This window comes from Cryptomeria japonica, chromosome 3, assembly GCF_030272615.1.
Source record: "Cryptomeria japonica chromosome 3, Sugi_1.0, whole genome shotgun sequence".
In the NCBI taxonomy this organism is placed as follows: domain Eukaryota; kingdom Viridiplantae; phylum Streptophyta; class Pinopsida; order Cupressales; family Cupressaceae; genus Cryptomeria; species Cryptomeria japonica.
The window spans coordinates 335,385,158-335,409,254 of NC_081407.1; the positions used below are offsets into that span (position 1 = coordinate 335,385,158).

Genomic DNA, 24,097 nt, shown 5'->3' on the forward strand with positions numbered 1-24,097 from the left:
AAATCTGGGTTGTAGGGGACGACCAGAAGTCCCTGGGATGGTCGGGGAACACCTAGGTGGACGACTTGATGCGGAGCGAAAACGAGCTCCTGCCTTTTACGATTCAAACTCAAACAAATACGCCAACATGAGCCAAAATAGAGGCTCTGTTTTCAAACCTAGAATGTAACACAACTAGAAACAAATTTATTCAGTGAAATTTCAAAACAAAACAAGTACAAGTACAGTCTCTCTGCAACAATAATATTATTGATTTATCTAATCTGTAACAAAATAGTCACATTCATTGGCCCATCAATGGTATCTCCTCTCTCTGTTTAATTTCTCATCTCTCCACAAATTTCATTTGCTTACCACACATTTACTGCACTTTCCATATATCTTGTCCTCCTCGGATTCTCCATTAGTCATTCTTTATTTTCATCACTCACTATATCTTCTTACCACCCAAGCTGTAAAATTCAGCTCCTCTGAGCAATGGTTCCTCTCTTTATTACCCTCTTTGTTTAGGGCCCCCAAAATTACAGCTATTGCTCTCTCTTAACTTCCTCCTACTACACGAACCCCCCCCTCCCCCTTCTATCTTCACACAACTCCCTTTTAAATGATCCCCTTCTCCCTCTTAACCACTACGCAGCTCTTACGCATACCCCAATTTTATTTGGCTATTCCACAAACAGTCAATACCCTGCCAACATTTATTGCCTCTTAAACTTTCATTGATTGTTATTCTTCCTATTCTCTAATAGCCGTTTCTAACTTAACTTGCTCTCCCTTCACTTAATACTTGGCATTTGAAATGCTACGCTCCAAAAGTATTGGTGCTGCTAATGCTGCTTGTAATGCTTGATAGCTGCATTTGTGAGGTATAACAATTATGTGGCAGGTCTATGCTTCCATATTTGGATATATTCTGACATAGCATTTTAAATATTATACCTACAAAATTTCCCACTTCATCATGCGTTGGTGGAAGTCTAGACAGTATTTCAAAGCTCCCATTTTGGCATGGACTGGCTGGATGCTCTTGCATCAGATGCACTCAAAAGAAAGTTTGTGAGTGTAGGCTCACAAAAGTGGAGTTGAGTGATAGAATCACCCTTTGAGATTGTGAACAATTTGTAGCGAACTCCATCAGTGACAATCGCAGATGAAACTATTTCTTTTTTCCTCTTCTTCCAACATCTTGCTGGAACAACTGTCACCCTCCTCCCACAACTTTGCTTAATATTCTTCACTCCTTTTGTGGATTGGCATCCACCATGCGTAGTCCTTCGCCGATGGCTCTCCTCTCTTCTTCTCCTTAATGTGATCCAACTTACCATCAACTAATCTCCTCCACCAAATATCCTCTCCACTCTTCCCCTCTCATGGATTTCAATCCACCACAAATCGACCACCTACACCAAGTTTCACCTGCAAAATCTTTCACAACTCCCACAAACAAATATGCATTGTCTTTATTCCACTTTGTCACTACACAATCCTCTTTTGCACTCACTTCAGAATACAGATCCATCTCAAATTCTTTATAATAAAAATTTACCTCCTCATCATGCTTTTCAAATTTGACTTTATCAAAGTTATCAACTACTGCACTTATTTCCTTTGTCTCCTTACTCTCTCATTTACATCAAAGAACACATAAAAATCTGATATTACTCTACCTTTTGTTGCAACCTTTGTCCCACCTGAAATCAGCTCTTCCCATTCTCTATCAACTTCTTTAATATTTTCCTTCTCAACCTCTTCTTGGTTAGCTTTAGCAAAACCAACGGATTCCTCTTTTACTGTAATATCTTTCTTCTTCTCAAGTTCACCTTCCAAGAAGCTATTGATTCTTCTAATCTCCTCTTTCAAGATCACATCCCTATCTTCGTTAATTTGGTCATCAAACAAGGGACCCTTGAAGTGCATCATCTTAGCTTCCACATCTTGAGTATCTTCTTGGCTTGTCACAAAAACTATTGTGTTTTCTATACGTTTACCTTTTTTAGGAATTTCTTCAATCACACTTTCACCTTCAAACCTATGACCAACTATGATGTCATTATCGCTCTCTGCTGCACTGCTCAAATCCACAACACTTGTTGTTACCTCTTCAAGATAACTCTCACTTTCCTCTTCAGGTTCGTCAATATCTTCGTATTCATCCTCTTCTTCTTTTTCGATGTCACATACATGACACTCCTTTGCATATTCTTTCTTTCCTGCAACCAAAACATCATTAAAATAATAAAATCACCATCACCTCTTTTATGATGAAGGGCTCTTCTCCTTTCCAACTCTTCTTCTATTTCTTTCATCCGTTTCTTCAACTCTATCATTCCAACCCTTCTCTCTCTCTCTCTCTCTCTTGCTCTCTCGCACACACACGCGCATACACACATTTTCTAAATTCTCTCTCTAATTTTTAAGTCTAGGAATCCTTAGAATCCATCTAATGACAAAAGTCGTCTTTCTCTTTCTCTTTTCCATTCTCAAAGTCTCCCAAAGCCACATCACAAACCTTCAAACCCTCAGTTTTGCACATGTAAACTGCCTCACATTTGGCGATCTGTTTACACCCACAGGGGCTTCAACTCTTTAAATCCTCTAAAAGAAAATTTCTTGCAAGTTGCATGTACACACGCAACAAATCTCTCACACAATCCAACCCTCAAGTCCTGGTGCAAACTGCCTCACTCCGACGAATCTGTCTGCATGCTTAGAATCTTTCGACTCTGATACCACTGATGCAGAGTTAAAACGAGCTCCTGCCTTTTATGATTCAAACTCAAACAAAAACACCAATAGGAGCCAAAATAGAGGCTCTTTGTTTTCAAACCTAGAATGTAACACAACTAGAAACAAATTTATTCAATCAAATTTCAAAACAAAACAACAAATACAAGCAGAGTCTCTCTGCAACAATAATATTATTTATCTCAAGGAAGCAATAATCGTTTGGGGAATTAATCGGCAGAACAAAAGTATATGATTTATTGAAAAAATCGGGAAAAAATCAAGTTTACAAAAAAATGTAAAAAATTGCAGAAAACAATCAAAACCTACTTATTTTTTAATATTTTAGGGCATTTCCATAGCATAGAGATATTGTAGGCAAATAAAATAGACACTTCATCAACACATGAATTGTAGAAAATAGATTTACGTTGTTTATATTCATATTGCTGATTATGTTGCACAAAACAGACCACAACATAAATAATATCTGGATGGTGATAGATATCAAAATGTCTATTACAATATAGTTTGTGATTTTGTACAAAGTCAACCTGTAAACTAAGTACAAAATTCCAAAAAATCAACTGTAGGCAATGACATGCTAGAGTGCAGGAGGCCTTGATGATGAAGCTCCCGAGTGAGAGCTTGTCCTAGCCTGTTCAATCCATTCAGGATCCAAGTTGGCTTCCCTCATGAGATCAAAATCTTTAGTCTCAAACGGAGGATCATGATGATGATTATGATCATCAGCAACAATCAACTTAGACTTTGGATCTATCTCATTGAGGTCAATTGGTGAGTCTCCCTCAATAGTTCTTGATTTTGCCCATGTAGAAATTAGTTTTTGCCTTACAAGTGAGAAACACAATGAATAGTGAATACAATTTCAATTGCTGCAACTATATATTAATATTTTCACCTTGAGCTTTCTTTATCTTCAAGCAGAGGTTGTGGTGAACAAATACCAAGTCATTCATCCGTTGTTGTGATAGGCGGTTGCGTTTCTTGGAATGTATGTGTTAAAAAACACTCCAATTATGCTCACAAGCTGATGAGCTGCATGGTTGGCTCAAAATGCGCACTGCCATCCACCTTAAATTTGGTATTTCGTCTCCAAAAGAAACCCACCATTGAGCTGAAAAACACATTATATGGAGATGATATTGTAAGATTAAGAATATCTTAAAATATTAACAAACTTAATGAGCATGTTGGCAAAATAAAGGGATTGTCAAAAGTTTATAGAGTCTACCTGGTTGGATGGTCTTCCTACTTTGCAAGGCAGTCCTAGAAGAGAGAAAACCCTTAGCCTGCTTGTACACTTCCAACTCTATCGTAGCTGCATCAAATTTTTTCATGTTAGGAAACATTTTGTCCATGCACTTGAAGAAGCCTTGCTTGATCTCAGCATCAATATCCATGAATGGAGTCTTATAGAATAACAAAGGATTGAGCAAGTATCTCGCAACAAGGAGAGGAGTGTGCATCCGTCCATCCCATCTCCTATCAATTATGTCCCACAACGGCATATACCTATCCCTATTATTTTCCAGCTTACTTCTGATCACCTCGTTGGCCCTATCCATGGCCTCATCCACATATCCCATGGGGGGTTTTTGTTGATTGTAACTAGGTAGGATGCGGATTCCAATTGCCTTGAGGCAACATTGGAATCCGCCAAGGGCTGGGCCCTTCTCTCCCCTCTCATACGCCACACTAAAAGGAAACGTATTCCCCCTAATAGAGCCGACCCTATAACTAAAAGACACATGCCACTCTAAGGGAAACATGTTCCCTCTAATAGGGCCGACCCTATAAACCAAAAGTCATAAAATAAATAAAAGGGATCAGCTCCAAGCCGACCTCAAATAGGTCCTCTTGACTCATATAAATGAACAACCACTTGACCTCATTTATACAATTATATCTTTTTCTCTCATCATGCGAATTAGCTCTCAAGTTGAAGCGAAAATAGTCAGGTGTTCGCTGTGCATGAATGTGAACTATATCTGCTGCTAGTAGGTGTGAATATCTATAGTGAAAGGTGCAAACTGCTGTCAAGAGTAAGGTGTCTAAAGTGTAGATCAGGTTACTGGTTAATGAAGACAAAAGTGCAGATCAAGTTACTGGTTAATGAAGACAAAAGTACAGATCTGAGGTGCAGACCTGATACTGTTTAGTCATCTACATCAGCTCTAAAGCGTGGCTACTTCAGACCTCCTAAAGAGATAATTGTTGTAATTAGAATATTGTATAATTCATAATCAGATTTGAGGATCTCTTCTTGCTGGGTTTTTCCTCCTAGGAGGTTTTCTTAGGGTAATATTGTCTTGTCTCATTTTTCATTTGTTTGTTGTTTACTTTTTGTCATTCACGAAGTTGAAAACCCTAACAACAAACATCTATTTTCTGAGTTTATTGTTAATCTGAAAGTAAAACCAACATGGTATCGGAGCTCTAGGTTATATATATATATATATATATATATATATATATATATATATATTAACTTTCAGATTTCAGTAGTCTTTTATTTCCAGTTTGCTGTTTCATTTTCAGTCAGGACAATGATAGTGCTGAAAGTTGAAGATAGGCTCGAAGGGGGCACTTAACTTTGCTGCTTGGAAGGTTCGCATCCTACTTGCTCTTGAGGAAGATGATCTCCTTCAGTTTGTACAAGACAAAGAGCTGATTGTGCTCACAGATCAAGAAGAACTAAAGCAGTTTAAAAGGAATGCCCTCAAAGCCAAAAAGCTCATCATTGACTCAGTCAGAGATCACCTTGTCACCTCTATCTCCAAATTCACTACAACCAGAGAGATATTCAAGCATCTAGAAGGTATTTATGAGATCAATAACCTTAGTAGAGCAATTGCATTAAGACAACAATTACTTCACATTAAAATGGCAAAAGAAGATTCAATTATGTCTTACTGCATGAAGATCTTTGAACTAAAGGATCAACTAGGTTCAACTGGTCATAATATAGAGGACAAGGACATTGTCATGATCTCATTGAATGGTCTCCCAGATTCATGGGATTCCTTCATTCAATCCATAAGTGGGAGATCTGAATTCCCAACCTTTGATCGTCTTCGGAATGATTGTCTTCATGAGGAATCTTGCCTTGCCACAAGAGGAAAACTCAAGAGTCCTCAAGTGGATGATCAACATATGTTTGCAACTCAATGCAAGAAAGGTGATAATTGGAAGAAGAATAATCCTAAGAGGAATAGAGAATTCAGACCTCCCAACTCTTAGAATTATTGGAAGAAGCCAAAAGATCTCTTTCGTGTTCGATGTTTTAGATGTGACAAATATGGTCACTATGCTAAAGAATGTCAGAATGAACCCTCAGAACAAAATGAAGACTTCTTATTCATTTCTGCCTTGTCAAGCAGCATACCCGCAGATAGTAACACATGGCTGATTGACAGTGGTGCTTCCAGACAGATCACAGGCTATCGTGAGCATCTTTCGGACTTAGTAGAAAATGATACCAGTCTACATGTGGTAATTGGTGATGGTGCTCGATATTCTGTAAGAGGTTCTGACACTACCTCTTTAAATTTAAATTTTGGTATTTCACTTCACCTTAGTGATATCTTATTTGTTCCTGGAATTAAAAGAACCTTAATTTCTATTTCCGCTCTAGAAGATAAAGGTTATCAAGTACCATTTTCCGAGGGTAAAGTACTTGCTTGGCCTAATAAATCTAGTTTAAAATCTGCTCATGTTATTGGAAATAGATATGATAGTTTGTATAAGCTCTCCACTAACCCCGTTCAAGCCCTTATTAATGAGACCCCTGAATTCTGTGAGCTATGGCATCGAAGGCTTGGACACTTACACTTTCAAGCTCTTTCTTCTTTCGGAAGGATAGTTAAAGGTATGCCTAAACTCAGTCAATTTCATGATGATAGTTGTAAAGGTTGTGCTATGAGTAAAAATGTTAGAAGTTCTTTTCATAAAAGTGAAAGTAGAGCTAAAGAAAAATTAGAACTTGTTCATTCTGATTTATGTGGACCTATGTCCGTAGCTTCTCTTAGTGGATGTCTCTACTATGTAATCTTCATAGATGATTTCTGTAGGAAAACTTGGATTTATTTCTTAAAGACTAAAAAATCTGATGAAGTCTTAAATAGATTTAAAGAATTTAAGCCATTGGCTGAAAACATTTTTGGTAAAAGAATTAAATGTTTAAAGTTTGACAATGGAGGTGAGTATACCTTTGGCAGTTTTTATGACTTCTGTGTTGAGTCAGAAATTAAGAGGGAGTTCTATGTTCCCTTCAACCCTCAGCAAAATGGAGTTGCTGAAAGAAAGAATAAGACTATTGTTGAGGCTGCAAAGGCTATGATCCATGATCAAGACTTGCAGACTTTTCTTTGGGCTGAAGCTTCTAGAACAACAGTCTATATTCAAAATAGATGTTCCCACCGTGTTTTAAAGAATATGACTCCTGAAGAAGCCTTCTCAAGATCCAAACCTGACATCAGCCACTTGAGAATTTTTGGAAGTCTTGTATATGTTTATGTGCCTAAAGAAAAGTGAACTAAATTGGAACCTTTCGGAAAGAAAGGGATGCTAGTTGGATACAGTGAATCTTCCAAAGCCTTCAGGATTTACATTCTAGATCAAAGGTATGTTGAGGTAAGTAGGGATGTTATGTTTGAAGAAGATATTGCTTTTAAGAAATCAAAAGGCTCACTTGTTGTTGATGAGGTTAATAATAATCAAGATATGCATATTGATACTAACCTTGAGATTCAAAGGGAGTCTGTTGAGCCTCCACCTCAAGAAGAGCACGATGACTCACCTGAGCCCATGAATCCCATTGATATACCTAGTGACATTGTTGTTAGCAAAAAGAGGCCACTTTGGGTGAGAAACACCATTCAAGAAGCTGAAAGATTTGCAGCTCCCAATGGCACTTTCAGAGAAAGCAAGAGACCTCAAGTATTCTCCAACTATGTTGCATTGATGAGCAATCTCATTGAGTTTGAGCCATGCAATGTTGAAGAAGCCTTGAACCATCATGCCTGGAAGCTTGCTATGGATGAAGAATATCAGTCAATCATCAAGAATGATGTTTGGGGCATAGTGCCTAGACCCAAAGGTAAATCTGTTGTTTTTTCTAAATGGTTAGTTGAAATTAAACATAATGCTGATGGTAGTATTGAAAAATAGAAAGTTAGATTTGTAGCTCTTGGTTTTTCTCAAAAGGAAGATATAGATTATGACTAAACATTTGCTTTTGTTGCTAGATATACTTCTATTAGAACTATAATAGCTATTGCTGCAGCTAGAGATTGGAAGCTACATCAAATGGATGTTAAGACTGCCTTCCTTAATGGTGTCATTGAGGAAGAAGTCTATATTGAACAACCTGAGGGTTATGAGATTCATGAAAGAGATACTCATGTGTGCAGATTGAAGAAAGCTCTATATGGCCTCAAACAGGCCCCTCGTGCTTGGTATGAAAGAATTGATAAATACTTGTTAAGTTTAGGATTTTGTAAAAATGATGCTGATTCTAACATTTACTTCAAAACATCCAATGATGAAATGCTTATTCTGGTTCTATATGTGGATGATTTATTTCTTACTGGTAAATATGAGCTTATCATTAGATGCAAGAAAGAATTAGCTTCAGAATTTGAAATGAAAGATTTAGGTCTAATGCATTATTTTTTAGGACTAGAAGTATGGCAAGGATCTAACGAAATTTTCTTAAGTCAAGGAAAGTATTCTATTGATATCTTGAAAAGATTTAGAATGATGGATTGTAAACCCATGTCTACTCCTATGTAATCTAACTTAAAGAAGTTGAGTGTTTCTGCAGTTAATTGTGATTTTGTAGATCCATTTGAGTACATACAATTGATTGGATCCCTGATGTATCTAGTTAACACTAGTCTAGATATATGCTATGTAGTGAATGCTCTCAACGAGTTCATGAGCATGCCTAAACATGTTCATCTTGTTGCAGCCAAACACATCCTAAGATACTTGCGAGGCACAGTTGGTTATGGCCTAAAGTATCCACTTAACACTTCAATAACCTTGGAAGGTTACTCAGATGTAGATTGGGCAGCAAGTGTCAAGGACAACAGTGATCTCTTGGGTTTGCAGAAAATAGTCCTCAATAGCGCTAAGTACAACTGAAGCTGAGTACATTGTAGCAAGTGTTGCTTCTAGAGAAGCGGTGTGGCTTTGTAAGCTCCTTGCTGGGTTGTTTGGACAACATTGGGAATCTACAGTTATTCATTGTGATAATCAGAGTTGTATAAAGATGTCTATCAATCTGGTGTTTCATGACAGGTCAAAACATGTGGAGAGTCATTATCACTTCATTCAAGATATGGTGCAAAGAGGTGCCATTCAGCTGAAGTATGTCAGTATTGATGATCAGCTAGCAGATATTCTTACCAAGCCCCTGTCGAGAGTGAAGTTTGTGTACTTCGGAGACAGACTTGGTATTGTGGAAAATGAAACATTAGTTGAAAAGGAGTCTCAACCTCAGTGATACATTGTGTTGTATCAACCACTCTCTGTGGGCAATGCAAGGTGGTATTCTTCTCAAGGAGAAGAGCAAATGCAACCATCCTCTGTGGGTAATGTAAGATGGTAGAAAAGATCCTCTCCACCCTCTGCGGACAATGTAAGGTGGATCCATTCTATGCTTGTGTGCAAGATGGAAGACTATGTTATGTAATTCCAATCTATGCTTGTGTGCAAGATGGAAGACTACAACATTTTGATTATGTAATCGATTCTTTGCTTGTGTGCAAGATGGAAGATTATGATATTCTGATTATGTAATTATTTCCTCTCTAGTTAAGAGGGAGTGTTGATTGTAACTAGGTAGGATGCGGGTTCCAATTGCCTTGAGACAACATTGGAATCCGCCAAGGGCTGGGCCCTTCTCTCCCCTCTCACACGCCACACTAAAGGGAAACGTGTTCCCCCTAATAGGGCTGACCCTATAACTAAAAGACACACGCTACTCTAAGGGAAACATGTTCCCTCTAATAGGGCAGACCCTATAAACCAAAAGTCATAAAATAAATAAAAGGGATCAGCTCCAAGCCGACCTCAAATAGGTCCTCTTGACTCATATAAATGAACAACCACTTGACCTCATTTATACAATTATATTTTTTTCTCTCATCATGCGAATTAGCTCTCAAGTTGAAGCAAAAATAGTCAGGTGTCTGCTGTGCATGAATGTGAACTACATATGCTGCCCTTAGGTGTGAATATCTACAGTGAAAGGTGCAACATGCTGTCAACAATAAGGCGTCTAAAGTTTTGACCAGGTTACTGGTTAATGAAGACAAAAGTGCAGATCTGAGGTGGTAGACCTGATACTGTTTAGTCATCTACATCAGCTCTAAAGTGTGGCTACTTCAGACCTCCTAAAGAGATAAGTGTTGTAATCAGAATATTGTATAATTCATGATCAGATCTGAGGATCTCTTCTTGCTGGGTTTTACCTCCTAGGAGGTTTTCCCAGGGTAATATTGTCTTGTCTCATTTTCATTTGTTTGTTGTTTGCTTTCTGTCATTCACTAAGTTGAAAACCCTAACAACAAACATCTATTTTCTGAGTTTATTGTTAATCTGAAAGTAAAACCAACAGTTTTTCCCCATCCACTAGTTTCTATTTCATGGTTCTCATGAGGACTTCCACTGTGGTAACCACGTCTCTCATCATGATGGACTACTATGTTTTCTCCTTTAATGCAACTATGAACCCACTACCTTGGCTTTCCCTTTGGACAATACATCTTATCATGTAATACCATGTCATAGGAGTCATGGCCTCATACACGTCATAAAGGGTTTTTCCCCATCCACATCTTAAAAATAAAAATAAAAATGAAAAGATGGCCTCATACACATATCCCATCATGTAATACTATGTCATGTAATACCATGTCATGGCCTCATACACATATACCATGTCATGGCCTCATACACATCCCATGGGTGGTTTTGTTTATTTCCATTTGTTTATTGTTAACAAAGGGTGGATTGGATGTTTTTAAAATAAAAATGGCACTTTTGGCCTGTGGGTTCCCCTGAGCACAGCCTTGCCATCTTGGGTACCTTTTGGGTACGTCTACCCATAGGATAACAAGGTGACAGGGCTGCACCCTATTTACCCCATCTACAGAGTGGTGCCTTCTCAGAGCCAGAACCAGTTCAGTCTAGTGACAGTAGGGAAATGGGAAGAACTTGGCTACTTAGCTTCAAGATAATGTGCTATACTAATTGTGAAGTCCAATTATATTTTTATTTTCATCAAAATTTTATGATTCATTTCATGCTTTTATAATATTTTTGTTTTGATTATTTTTTGAGAAGCTTCATCACTTGATTCACATGCAGAAGGGGGTCAGAAGCGATATGCTTTTGTTTGTTAAAGATTTTAACAGATTTAAGGAATTGTTATCTCCAGTGCGCTACAAGAGAGTTTATGATAGTCTTAAAAGCTGTAAAAATAACTAGACACTGAAATAGCCTGACTTCTTGGCAAGGGTGGGTTGGAGTTGTTTGAACTAGGTGTCTTTTAAGCCAAATACCAATTTGATTGGAAATAAAAGGAAAATTCCTTCTAAAGTTCATGATGCATTGTATCCAGCCATTTCTTGTTAGCATTTCCTCACGAGTTCTCCCTACTTACCTGATTGTTCTTAGACTAAGAATCACACAAATGCCACGCTGCTTCAGATTTTAACCTGTGCCTCCCATAGTTTGATGAGATGAAGACATGGATTGATGGCTGAAAAGGATAATTTTGATACAAAATGTTGATAGCTCATGCACAGGGAACTGACTAGCAGCTGGTTGGAAAGACTTAAACATTTTTGAGAGACTAGTTATGAAGGTTGTAAGTCTGTCTGCTTAGACAATGGACTCTTAATGCGTTGCATCATGAGAAAAGGCCAACTGTGAAACTGAATCTCTTAACAACAATAGAAACTCGCAATTAAGTTGGCTGAGTTAGAATATTGACAGACGTAGGGAGAGACTGAAGATGAAATATTAGTGGGCTGTCATTGCATATTAAGGACAAGTTAAAGTATTGTTACAAGCATATGATCACACAATTAAAGTAGTTGAGTTAGGAATTAACCAAATGCGTAGGAAGAGGCCAAAGCTTGAGCACACTTGTTGCAACAATTCTTCTTGAGCCAGGATATTAAGGATGTTTGGTTCAACAAGATGTTTCTGCCAATTGAACAAGTTGAAATAAAAAGCAAACGGAGGCTTCACTTGGCATTTGTAATGGATGAAGCAAACAATATGGCAAACCAGAGGAAAAGGTGAGCCAATATCACATATTGATAAATTGGACATTGTAAGGAAATGTGGAAATCACTAATACCAAAAACTTCAAAATTAAGTTTTGATACCAAATGAAATATGGTACATTTCTCACTTTTAATCCTAGGATGACAGATGTCATATTGATATCTGTTATGTCCCCACCAATGGCACTAGATCAAACAGTAAACAAATCATAATTAAAAGCTTGAATTTGTCTTACAATATGTAAGACTTCATACTTTCCCCTTGATCGTTAATTACGGTGCTAGCAACGATGAAATTAAAGGTTTATGTTATGACAGCGAGTTTACTAAGAGGAAATGCAGAGGGTGTTTGTTTAAAATAAACAACAATTAATAGACTCTCGCTGATGTCATTTGATTCAAGGGAAAAGAAAAGTCAATATTCGAAGATGAATTAACTAGCAAGGATTATTCATATAGAAGCAGCGATCGCCAATGATCAGTTTTTAAAGCAATGTATTAAGCCCGGTTCTTATCATGCTGGCCGATTCAGAATTCAATTCGTATTAATATAAATAGCCAAGATAATTAAGTACGATGTGCTAAGGGAAGCGAAGTATATTCTATCAAAGAAACATATCCTTAAGAAGATGCGATTTGATTATAGCTATTAATGATTTTCTAAGATGTGCGATTTAGAGAAGATTTGCAAGTGAAGGAATACAATTAACAAATAAGACGCGTCTCTTCAGTTAAGTGTCTATTCAAAAGGATATGATCCTTAGACGTAAAGATATATAGAGATTGGAACATGGGATGGAATATATAGGTATGGTTCATGAAGAGCATAAAAGGGGCACAGCCTGAAGGAAAGAAAGACGGGAAGATAATTATATATATTGGAACAGATATAGCGTGCATTAGATCAGATAAGGAGTGATATAATAAGTATGTTGTGGAAGAGGAAGATCTAACGTACATACACCAGCCAATGTGTATATAAATTATAAAGATAATAAATCATTCAAAGACAGATTTACAAAGGGGATACATATGATGGGGAACCACCGATCAGAATACATCATAATAGTATTAAGCTACGGCGGTAGCATCCTTGACCTTGATGGTATGCGTGGGGATATATTTTTACTATATGAAATCCGATAATGTTTCCATGCAGAGGTTAATATTAATGAAAATATTAACATAGAGTGCAATATATTTAATATGGATATCAAGACAGTAGCAGACCAGATCTGACATGCATCAGATCTGTCTGCCAATACCACCCCCTAAACACATTACTAATTAGGATTGTTTTAAGTGGTAATAGTATTAGTAATAATATAAAAAGATACTAGGAAATCTATAAATAAATGGTAATACTATTTTATATATATATATATATATATATACTTAAATCAGAATAAGAGTAATATAATGATTGTAAATATAGATATTGATAATAATAGATATTAATATAATAGTTATGGTTACATAAGACTTTTAGAAATTAGTCTGTAATATCACGTAATAATTCATACAAATAATAATTAATAAATGCGTAAAGGATTTATATGAATCAGAATAAGATTGAGTATTTAATAATGGTAAGTTAGCAAGTACTTGATAGATTAAAGAAAGATCAAATATCACAGATTTGACTCGTGTAAGATAGACTTGACTCTTGATCAAGCTAGTATAAGTCATTAGTATTTTGAAAATAGATTAATTATTGTTAAAACTATACCAAACCCGAGCAGGGGACATTACAATATCACCAATTTGAATTGCAGCATTCTGGCATAGTAACAACTAACACCACTAAAAAAATAATAAGAATGGAAGTTAAAATAGAACAACTAAGAGAGAGAGAGAGAGAGAGAGAGAGATCAGCACTCTTTATCAAGGAGGAAACTATGCAAGATATGACTTTCTTTAGTAGCAGTGTGCAAATGCTGTTGCAATCCTCGAGACTGATCCGAGAACAAATGAGATCACCTTCAAAACATACCAATGTATTCTTAATTTCTTAGCAACAAAACAATTGCAATTTGATATTAGGCTCTGAGCTTTCACATGAGATCAGTACTCTTTATAATGGAGGAAACTATGCAAGATATGCCTTTCTTTAGTAGAAGTGTGCAACTGCTATGGCAATCCTCAAGAGACTGATCCAAGAACAAATGAGATCCATATGCCCCACTCCATGCTCCTTAGGATCTTTTCAACAAGCAATTTAATCCTCTAGGTGTATGCACCAAGTTTCACTCACAAAGAGTATGCACAAGGTGATGATCAACCAAAAGATGGTGTCTAACCTCCATTCTAAGCCTTCTATTTATAGGCAAGAGAGCAACAACATGGAAAAACTTATTTAGTTATTTAGCCACCTTTGATCAATGCACCCAAGCACATCTATGAGGTGGGTGCCCAAGTTTGACTGTAGAATCAAGAGTCATTACAACCCCCAAGGCAACCGAAATACTCTTTCCAATTTAAGTGCCAAAGATTATGTCTCATGTGGCCTCACAGTAAATTGCTTTTTACAAGATCTACTAATTAGATGCATTTCTCCAATGTTCCTTCCACATTAAATGCATTTGCTCATTTGCCTTCCACAATAAATCATGATTCTATTAAGCCATTACTCACTGAACCATGGCACTCATGCATTTCTCCAATTTGCCACCCACATTAAATGCATTTCCAATGTTTCAACAACCCTATAGGAAAAATATTGCACCCCAAAGTGTGGCATCTCATTTTGAGATGGAACAGAATTTTACCAAATATTCATACGTTGAAGATGCGCATCACCTTTCCTAATACACATCTCGTCATTATTGTCATGGTCCCAAAGTGGCACTTTACAATATACGGGCAGAGTTACATGGCTGCATTAGAGTGGAATAACTATAGACCAATGCTGTACATGTAGATGAAAGCATCGAAGTGGATGAACATTGGATGGAGTTAGCTGAAGCCTTTCGAGTAAAACTCAGGGAATAAAACAAGTAGCTCATAGGAGGAGCTGCCTAAATAATTATGGCTTTGGTGGCACCAGTTAATTTTGAATCTGAACAATTTGATATTAAAAATTAATTATAATAATATGAAAAATTATTATTGGATTGGAACACTGTGAAGAGCTGGGTCTGGGAATATGTAACGATACAATGAGAGGATAAGTTGAAATTAGAGTGGAGAGGATCAAGATAGAAAGGGAGAGTTGGGGATAAATCAACAAGTTAGCACTTAAAGTAGCAAGGATAATATTACGAGGAGAAAGACAATGACAGAGATTAAAATTAACGAAATAGATAATGAGACTAAATACAAGACTATTGACAAGACTGCTCATTAGTCTTCAAGGCTTTCGTAACAATTGTTTGCTGAATAAGAAACAAGCCAAAATTTCTCTTATCAATTATGTAACCAGCGGTGCATTTTTATGCAAAACATTTATTTGTAATGCTACTAACTTATTTCTTAATTTTTTTGTCCCATGATTTCAGGAGCGGTTGCGGCGGTCTTTGATGGTTTGTCAAGATAGATTAGAGGCAACCAAATTCATTAATCAAAAGGATGTTTCACACACCAAAGAATTTGAATCATGTGTAGACCAGACAATTAAGGAGCAGATTCAATTATTACCTCATGTTGTTGATCGATTAAAGTTGGTACTGTCCAAGAGCGGAAACCTATAATCTCACTTTGCTTGTAATAAGGCTATGTTTAAACAAACCTTAATTCTTACGAGAAATTTATACAGATGCCTTAAAAGGAGTTAATCACCATTTTTTGGAAGCATGCAAAATGTCATCTAAATTTACCCTGATATTCAACATGTATAAGTCCTCCATTGCCAGCTGCTCATGAAAAGCAAGATAATGCACATGGATTAAGTGTACTTTGTATCGTATTGCAATAATGCCATTCACCATACCTTACTGTCTTGCTTAGGGCAAGTGATTTGATCATTTATTCTTCAATTGAACTAGACATCGTTGGTTCTCTTGTCATTTTGTTCTCATTAATTTTTTCATTTAGTACATATTTTTTTGTTGTCTCCCAACTAGTTTTATCACGCTTCTAATTTGCCTATTGAACAACAGTTCCTGTAAGGCTGTATGCATCCAATACTTCCCGATTCTTCAAAATTTCAATTGTCTTTTAAATTCTATTTTGAAATTTGCATATTAAGGTTTTACCGAAAAATCAATGAATTGAATGATGTAATATTATGTAATGTTCAATTGGGTTTTACTTTCTTGTCAGAAATGTGCATTCTGTATTGTTCGATCTGCTTTGTTGATAATATGTAAAATTTCTTCCCAGTCAGGCGTATTTCTCCCGAATCGCATGCCATTAACATGTTGTATAAAAAACTGCAAGCCTTTTCAGTGATAAGAGCAACCATGTAATTTGCTGTTGGGCGTGTTAATATGCTTGCTTACGATGATTGCAGTAGTTGTAAGCTCGTTTGGCAGTTATGAATTAGTTGATAGGTGGGAGGTAGTTAAATTTTAAATTCAATTGATGAATTTAAAAAAAAATTAATGTTGTGTCAAGATCTTGCTGGTGTTTTGGTCATTTGGATTGCCTCTGGAATTGAGGTATGACATGTGAAATGAATTATTAGCAGACGTATTTAATATCATTGTTGATTGACGTTATTTTTAGTTATGTTATCTGTGAAGGAGGTAAATACATACACCTTAAAACTAGTTATGAAATAATTTTTAGCCCTCTAGAAAGATCATTTATTAATTTATTACTACAAATCACGATACAAAATACAAAGGATTCTAATAATAGAAAATTATAGAGCATAACACAATTTTCTTAGTACTAGCAATAGAGAAAGAGTGAAAATTGGAACTGACATTGTAGATTTTGGAAAACATACTTCAATATAATTATCATAGTACTTTATTACTATAAATCAAGATACAAAATATAAAAGATTCTAATAATTGAGAATTATAGAGCATATAACACTTTTCTTAATACTAGCAATAGAGAAAGAGTGAAAATTGGAACTGACATTGTAGATTTTGGAAAACATACTTCAATATAATTATCATAGTACAAGAAGTTAATGTTATTTTTCACCATTTTAAAATTTTATAAGAAAATGTCGTCCAATAAAATGTCAAATGATTTTGCACTTCCTCTTTTTTGTCATCATAATCGACTCTTTGATTGTGTCTATTACTTCATAGAGATAACCTTTTGAGATTTTCTCTTCTTCATCCAAAAGCATATAACCTTGAACAAAAACTTTCGTCACCTAAAAATTTGAAAATAAAAAATTTAAATCAATAGAAATTTGAAAATAGTAACAAACAAACAAATTCTTTCTAAAACTTAAATTTGTTATTTATCTTATCTCTCTTCCACTCATACGGAGTGCTTCAGTGAACACTATCTTCATGACTATTCCTCTTTTAGCCTTTTAGAATGTGGAGAGTCCAATCACACATTGCTCACAAATATCTACTCGAGAAAAGGCATCACCCCTACAAAGCTTTGTAATGTGATAAGGATTTTACCAAATTATGTCACCTTTTATAGCACAAGTTCTTTTCTTTTGGTGTGTTCTCTCATCAAACTAAACTCAATTATGATTGTAAATAAAGTTTGTAATGTATCTTACTTCTTTAACCACTTTTTTGATCCATCTAATCCTTTCCAATATTGTTTAATACTAAATCTAGGCAATAGCAAGCATAAGGGCTCAAAACAATGGTGGGATACCTCCTTTGAATTAGTCTTTCTACAATTCATTTTTTTTGACAACTTGGACAATGTTTTCCATGCTAACCTCCGAATCACCTCATTAAATGAATCACACTAATTACATTCTCAACTTCATGTGGGACATTTATAAGCTTCAAGAATACCAATTTGTGACTTAGGGCCACTAAATTCTTTAGTAATCTTATCTTAGCCCTCAATCGACACATCTAATAAATGTTGTAACTCTTTGTTTTTGATATTCTCTTTTGATTTTCTATTTTGGGCCATGTATTTTTATGGCTTCTTTAAGAATGGGTCATTAAAATCATATGAAGTTGGTGCCTTAAACTTTGTGCTAACAACAATTAAAGCATTTGCAAATGCATCCTAATATGGCTTGCTCACTACATTAAATGGTATAGTATTATTGTAGAAAAGATTGTGGCTGGCCTCATTGTCTAATGGTGCTTCTCTTGGCTCCAATTAGTGCATTCAAAAGCAATTTTCATGTCTTGAATGTTGTGAGAAATGACCAAATTAGTTGGGGGGATTTGGACAATTTAAATTTCCTTATTGCAAGTGGAGGAATGTTGAATACACAAGCTAAGAAAATAATCTTTGATGAATTAGGGGTAGTTGTGAAATTTGTCACTACTACACCTGCTTCCCTTGTTCTCTTCTTTATTTTTTAAAAAAATTCATAATCTAAAAGAAGGGCAATGATTTCTTTTTTCATTTTCTTATTGAATTTGGCTACATAATTGAACATATTGCCTAGAAATTTATGCAAGGTGATATTCCAAATGATTGCTAACTCCTCTTATATCAAACTCACAATATTTTTAAGTTAATGTGTAGGATGCTTTACGTTAATGGCATATGTTGCATAATGTAGATTCTAGACAATAAATTGTTTTTTGCATTATGACAAGAAAGAGAAAAAGAATAAAAACAAAATAAATAAGTTTCCAAGTGTATTCTAACTATCAATAAATACTTCAAATTTACACTTTGGATTAGTTGATAACCAATTTACACCATTGCGATTATAATCATTGAAGATGAAAACAAAAAACATTAAAAAGTAGGGTTTTATAAAACTTTTTGATTTTTTGGTGGTCGAGTTGCAAGCAAAAACTCAAGTTACTAGGAAAAAATTAAGTTTTTTTTTCTATGTTGAACTTTGCATGCTAGCCAATTATCAGTTAATTAGCCTGAAAGAAACTTGTTAAGTTCTAGAACCATGGGTTGTAATTTAATTTGCAAAGAAGTGAAAACTCATATTAGTGTTAAAAATATTCGTGAAGAAGTGAAAATGCATTATTATTGTTTTATATTAGTTAACTATGCTTTGAAGGGTTTGCCTTCTCTTTGTCCTCATGCTTATTTGCAAAAGGTGAAAAATGTTGCATATATAAAAAGTGTTAGGTAATTGTTTTTGATATTAATAAGTAGCAAAACAAGGGTGCCGACCCTGTATACAGACTAATCGTAGGTAGTATAAAAATAAAGACAACAAATGAATGGTGCAGGAGGGGAGACCACTGTTAAATACAAAGGCCGGACAAACCTTCAAGAACACACTAGTAGAAAGCTAGGATTCCAACTCAAGGGTGGGAATAAACAACCACAACTCGACTTGGGAGATTTTGGGGGTGGAAGAATTACCTTCATGCCTACGACAAACAACAGTAATTAGGAATTCATTAAGAATTGATGCCTAGGTTCCAAATACCAAAATGACTTTCAACCAGAGGACAATGGCTTTGGATTCACTAATAGGGTTGTGATTGAAATTGTTTTAGTTGAAATTACTCTAAAATTTCTATACTTCATTAGTTTATGTCATTTGAAGATTCAAAACAACATATATGTTACCTTCAAGTGCTTCAAATAAGAATACCGAACTAATGTTATCCATCTTTTTTCTATAAAAGTGTGACACATAATCAAACTTTCACCCTCAAAATGATTAAACCAAATTTAACATAATTTCAATTATTTCTATAAAACATATTCTACTATATCAAGATTTACTTATGATTTTGCTATTAGAAAATGTCAAATATTCCCTCTAATAAACCTACATTTGTAAATGAAAGTTGACACATAATATTAGATCACATGCTTTGAGTTTTCATGGCTTACTAAATTATTGGTTTGCAATCACACTTCTCACTCAAATTAAACATTTATTGGGACTTCTAGAGATGTCCCAACAAATTATTAGGGTCTTAAGATTCCCCAAAGTGCTTAAGGCTACACATCTAATAGGTTTAGATGTTTAGAATTAGTTATGCTAGGTACAAACTCATTATGTTTAATATGTATCTGTAGCTAAAGGTTGACATGTGGTATTAGATCCTAAGCTTTGATTTTTACTAGCTTACTAGATTATTGGTTTGCAATCATAGTTCTCACTCAAATTAAACAATATTTGGGACTTCTTGAGACATCCCTAGCTAAACATTCTTTAAGAAGGTTAACAAATCTAATAAGTTTCATGATTAAAATTAGTTATGTTAGGTAAAAGTTCATTGGGTTCACCTGAAGTAATTAAAAAATCTAGGCCTCAATTGTTCTATAAAATCCAACTTTATTTCTAGATATAAACATAGGAGTAATGACCTTACCAAAATTGCCACTTTTGGTTGGTTGCTTACTTCCTGCCTCAAACTCTCTAACTCTACTCCTATGGATCTCCCTAGCCAAACTGTCATTGTTACAAAGTTTTAAGGCAAGTCCCTAGTGGGTGAATTGCACCTTGGGGCATGCTTTGCCTCCTTTGAAGTGAACCAAATAATACTACTTTGGAGGAAGTTGAACAAGACAACATCATTTATAATAAAGGATATAAGATTGCTTGTAGTAAATGTGAAGGTTTGGAGACTAAAACCAAGAGCTTGGAGGACAATTTTCACCTGCACCACAACATCATGAGATGGTTCAATAATGAAAATGGAAGACAAAAGAAAAAATCTATCAAAATGTCTATGTAACATCTAAGATGCACGTATGACTGTATTTATTAATTAGTTGAAACTCCACCCTTAATAATTAAACAAAAGGACCCTGAAATTGATATTCACATAAAATATGTGGAAGAGGAATGCAAAAATATAAAACTTCAGCCTCATGCTCACTGATATCATGAACCTCAAGAAGAGAATGGAGTAGATGGAGAGAATGCATGCGAGCTAATCATCTTTTTGAAGAATGTTATGTAGATTATTAGAATCACGATAAAGAGCTTTGTAATAAGCATCACCATGTTACATGATTATATGTTTAAGAGGATCAATTAGATGGTTGTTGAGGGACTCAGTAAAAAGATTTTAGTCCAAGACAAACGATCTTCCTAAATATTGTTATGTAGAGTAGCAAAATCACAATAACGAGCTCTGCAATAAGCATCGCCATGTTACATGATTGTATGTTTAAGAGGAAAAATCAGATGGTTGGTGAGGGACTAAGTAAAAAGAATCCAGTCCAAGACAAATGACTTTGAAAAAGATATGATCAACGTGGAAAGCGAAGTAATAGAAGAACAATTAGGTTTTTTCTTGGATGAAAGAAAGAAAGAAAGATTCTTTTATAGTCCACACACTCCTTGCAAGAGACACCTAACTGTGTCCCTTGTGAGATTTGAAATTGTGACCTCTCTTTCAAGAGCACAAATTCTCCACCACTAGGCCTACTCAAGCTCTATTACTTTGGACTTTATGACTTCAATAATTTTTTTTAGACTTTATGACTTCTAGCGAGTCTTCCTCACTACATTTATGTTGTCTCTATTAAATTTTGTAACTGGGTTTTATTGTAGGTTTTCACTTCTCAAGAAATGTTCAGAACATCTTATACTATTTTAAGTTCTAAAAGTATAGACTCTTTAAATAAAAAACTCCCTTTTATTTTTAATGTAAAAAACATAAGATCAATAAAAAATAAATGAAGCTTTCAGATTGGATGATTCAAAATATAACTCATGACGCTTCAAAAAATATCTAAATACGAAAAAAATGTATAAAAAATAATAATGTCTTAGTAAATTTTAAAAACTAGATAGCCGTTTCCTAAGATTTTAAATTTCAGATTTTCTTTATTAATTCTTGTCTTATAAACTCGAACTCAAAGTATATAGGTGTTAGATTTCCTTTATTAAATCCTAATTTCATAGCTTAGGTCTAGGGATGACCAAAATTAATATCTCATTATCCAATTCTAAAAAAAAAATCAAATGTAAGGGCAAAAATAAAGCTTGATACAAAGTAATTTTAATCCAGAAATGGTTCGAAGTCTAAAATAGTTTAAATACGTAGAATTAAGGTACATAACGTATTTAGATGCAAAGTAATTATGAAAACTTTGTTCAAATGAGGTTTGCATAGGGAGCATATAGGCTAAGGAAAATCCAAGCATACAATGAATTAAATTTCACAGTATTTTAAATTAAAAAAAAAATAGATTTAACTCATTTAATTCAACTTTAGTTTAAGATAATAAGTTGAGTCAAGGTGAATAGTCTGAATTGGCTTAGAAATCCTTTGAAGTCAAAATAGTGAAAATATAGGAATAGTTTTTCTAAAGGATATGTTTGGATGAGGTATTTTGATAATCTACACTTAAAATGTGGGTGGAATTCAAATTTTAATAAGTCAAGGTATAATAAAAGTATATGTGGATATAATCAGATAAACTAGCAGTCACATCTTGGTGTGCAATGGGTATGTCGAAGAGATGGGGAAGGTCAATTAGGGAATATTTTGGTGTATTTGTTGCATATATGTGTAGTACATGTGGTCAATTGGTAGACCATTTAGAAAATGATGTTGCTTGTGCAACAAAGGTCCCAATGGCTGGTGTGGCCTCCTCAGGCCCTATGGATCCTCCTCCACCTCTTTCTATTAGTGTGGCCCCCTCTGGATCCATGAAACCTTCTTTGTTGCTCCTGTTCTATTCTAGCCTTTTGTAGAGGTTTTGTTGCCTAGTCAACTTTCTAATCCTGGTGCTAATAGTCTCACTATGGGGTTCCCCCATCTTGGCCCCCCTTGTGATGATGTTCCAAATGATAGTATTGCTTGAATTGTTGTTCATCAATGGAGGAAAGATCGTTCTTCCTCCTCTTCCTAAACTCTTCCTTGGGACGTTGTGGTTGATTTCCTATACACCTTTGATGTGGGCTACTAGGTATTCTTCTAGTGTGTTGTTTGTGGTCTGTTTTGGCCTTTGTTGTCAAAGGTTTATTCTTGACCAGTTGTTTGCGACCCTTTTGACTTGTCTTTGTATAGGGCTAACAACCTTGTTTTGCTACTTTTAATATAAAAAGCAAAGGTCTCAATGGGATGTGACATATTTAAATCAACACATCCACTTAGAAAGATCCAAATGTGACTGAAAAAAAACCTTTGAATCAAGAAGATAATTAGGTTCTATTACTAATAGGATCATGTTGTATTTGCATTAGGAAGAGATAGTGGTGCAATCATGGTTATGAGAGATGTCAATGAGATCCAACAAAAGTAAACACAACAAAAGCAAGACAAGATGATGGAGGCAATGTAGAACTGAATGAATTAGATCATGAAACTGATTACAAATGATCGATAACATCCGGGCTGCAAGATTCGGCTCACTAGCTTGCTACATACATACTCAATTACATAATTGGTCAACTTCGGACCTCTAAATATCAAGATATATCTCCTATATTCTTTGGAATGGAATATGATGCTAAATTACATTGATTTATGTGCTCAAGAGATATCCTTGTCGGCCCAAGTGGGATCAAATGCCAAAGGACAAGATAAAACGTGTAAAACCACCAAGTCGGCCACCGCCAAAGAAAATCCTTTGGAAAATCCAAAGGAAGAAGTGTGGATCAGAGGGAAGGTCGGCCACACGCCAAGGAACATTGGAATAAACAAACTAAAGCTCCACAAGCTACGAAAAGGATCCGCAAGATTCACCAATAGCAATAGGTCCAAGAGGCTCCTGTGTTCTAAGCTAGAAAACTATCTCAGAATCTGAAAGCGATAACTTGCCAGAAAAAGATCCAAAAATTCTGCAGTTTAAGAATAAGGAAGAAAACCATGATTACAAGCAAAATCCAGCTCCGCAAGATCGGTGAGCAAATACATGGAAATGTAGAAAGAAATGCTAAAACTGCAAAATAGAGAACAAACTGAAAATAAATGTTTTTGGTTGATGCAAGATTGCCAAGAATCGGGGATGCTCCTACATTAGACAGAGAGAAAGAGAGAGATAGAGGGTGGAAGAGAAAGATAGAGGGGTGAGGAGATAGAGATAGAGGATATAGATAGAGA

At 35.3% G+C, this 24,097-nt stretch overlaps 1 protein-coding gene across 1 annotated transcript in view; it reads left to right on the plus strand.

Annotated features, from left to right (window-relative positions):
- Nucleotides 1-16,091, plus strand: part of LOC131067211 (uncharacterized) — a 52,785-nt gene extending 36,694 nt beyond the window's left edge. The window contains exon 3 of the mRNA XM_058002159.2: nucleotides 15,548-16,091. Within this exon, the coding sequence (XP_057858142.2) occupies nucleotides 15,548-15,739 (192 nt within the window). The 3' untranslated portion in view covers nucleotides 15,740-16,091. The remainder of the gene's footprint in view (nucleotides 1-15,547) is intronic.
- Nucleotides 16,092-24,097: the final 8,006 nt, after the last annotated feature.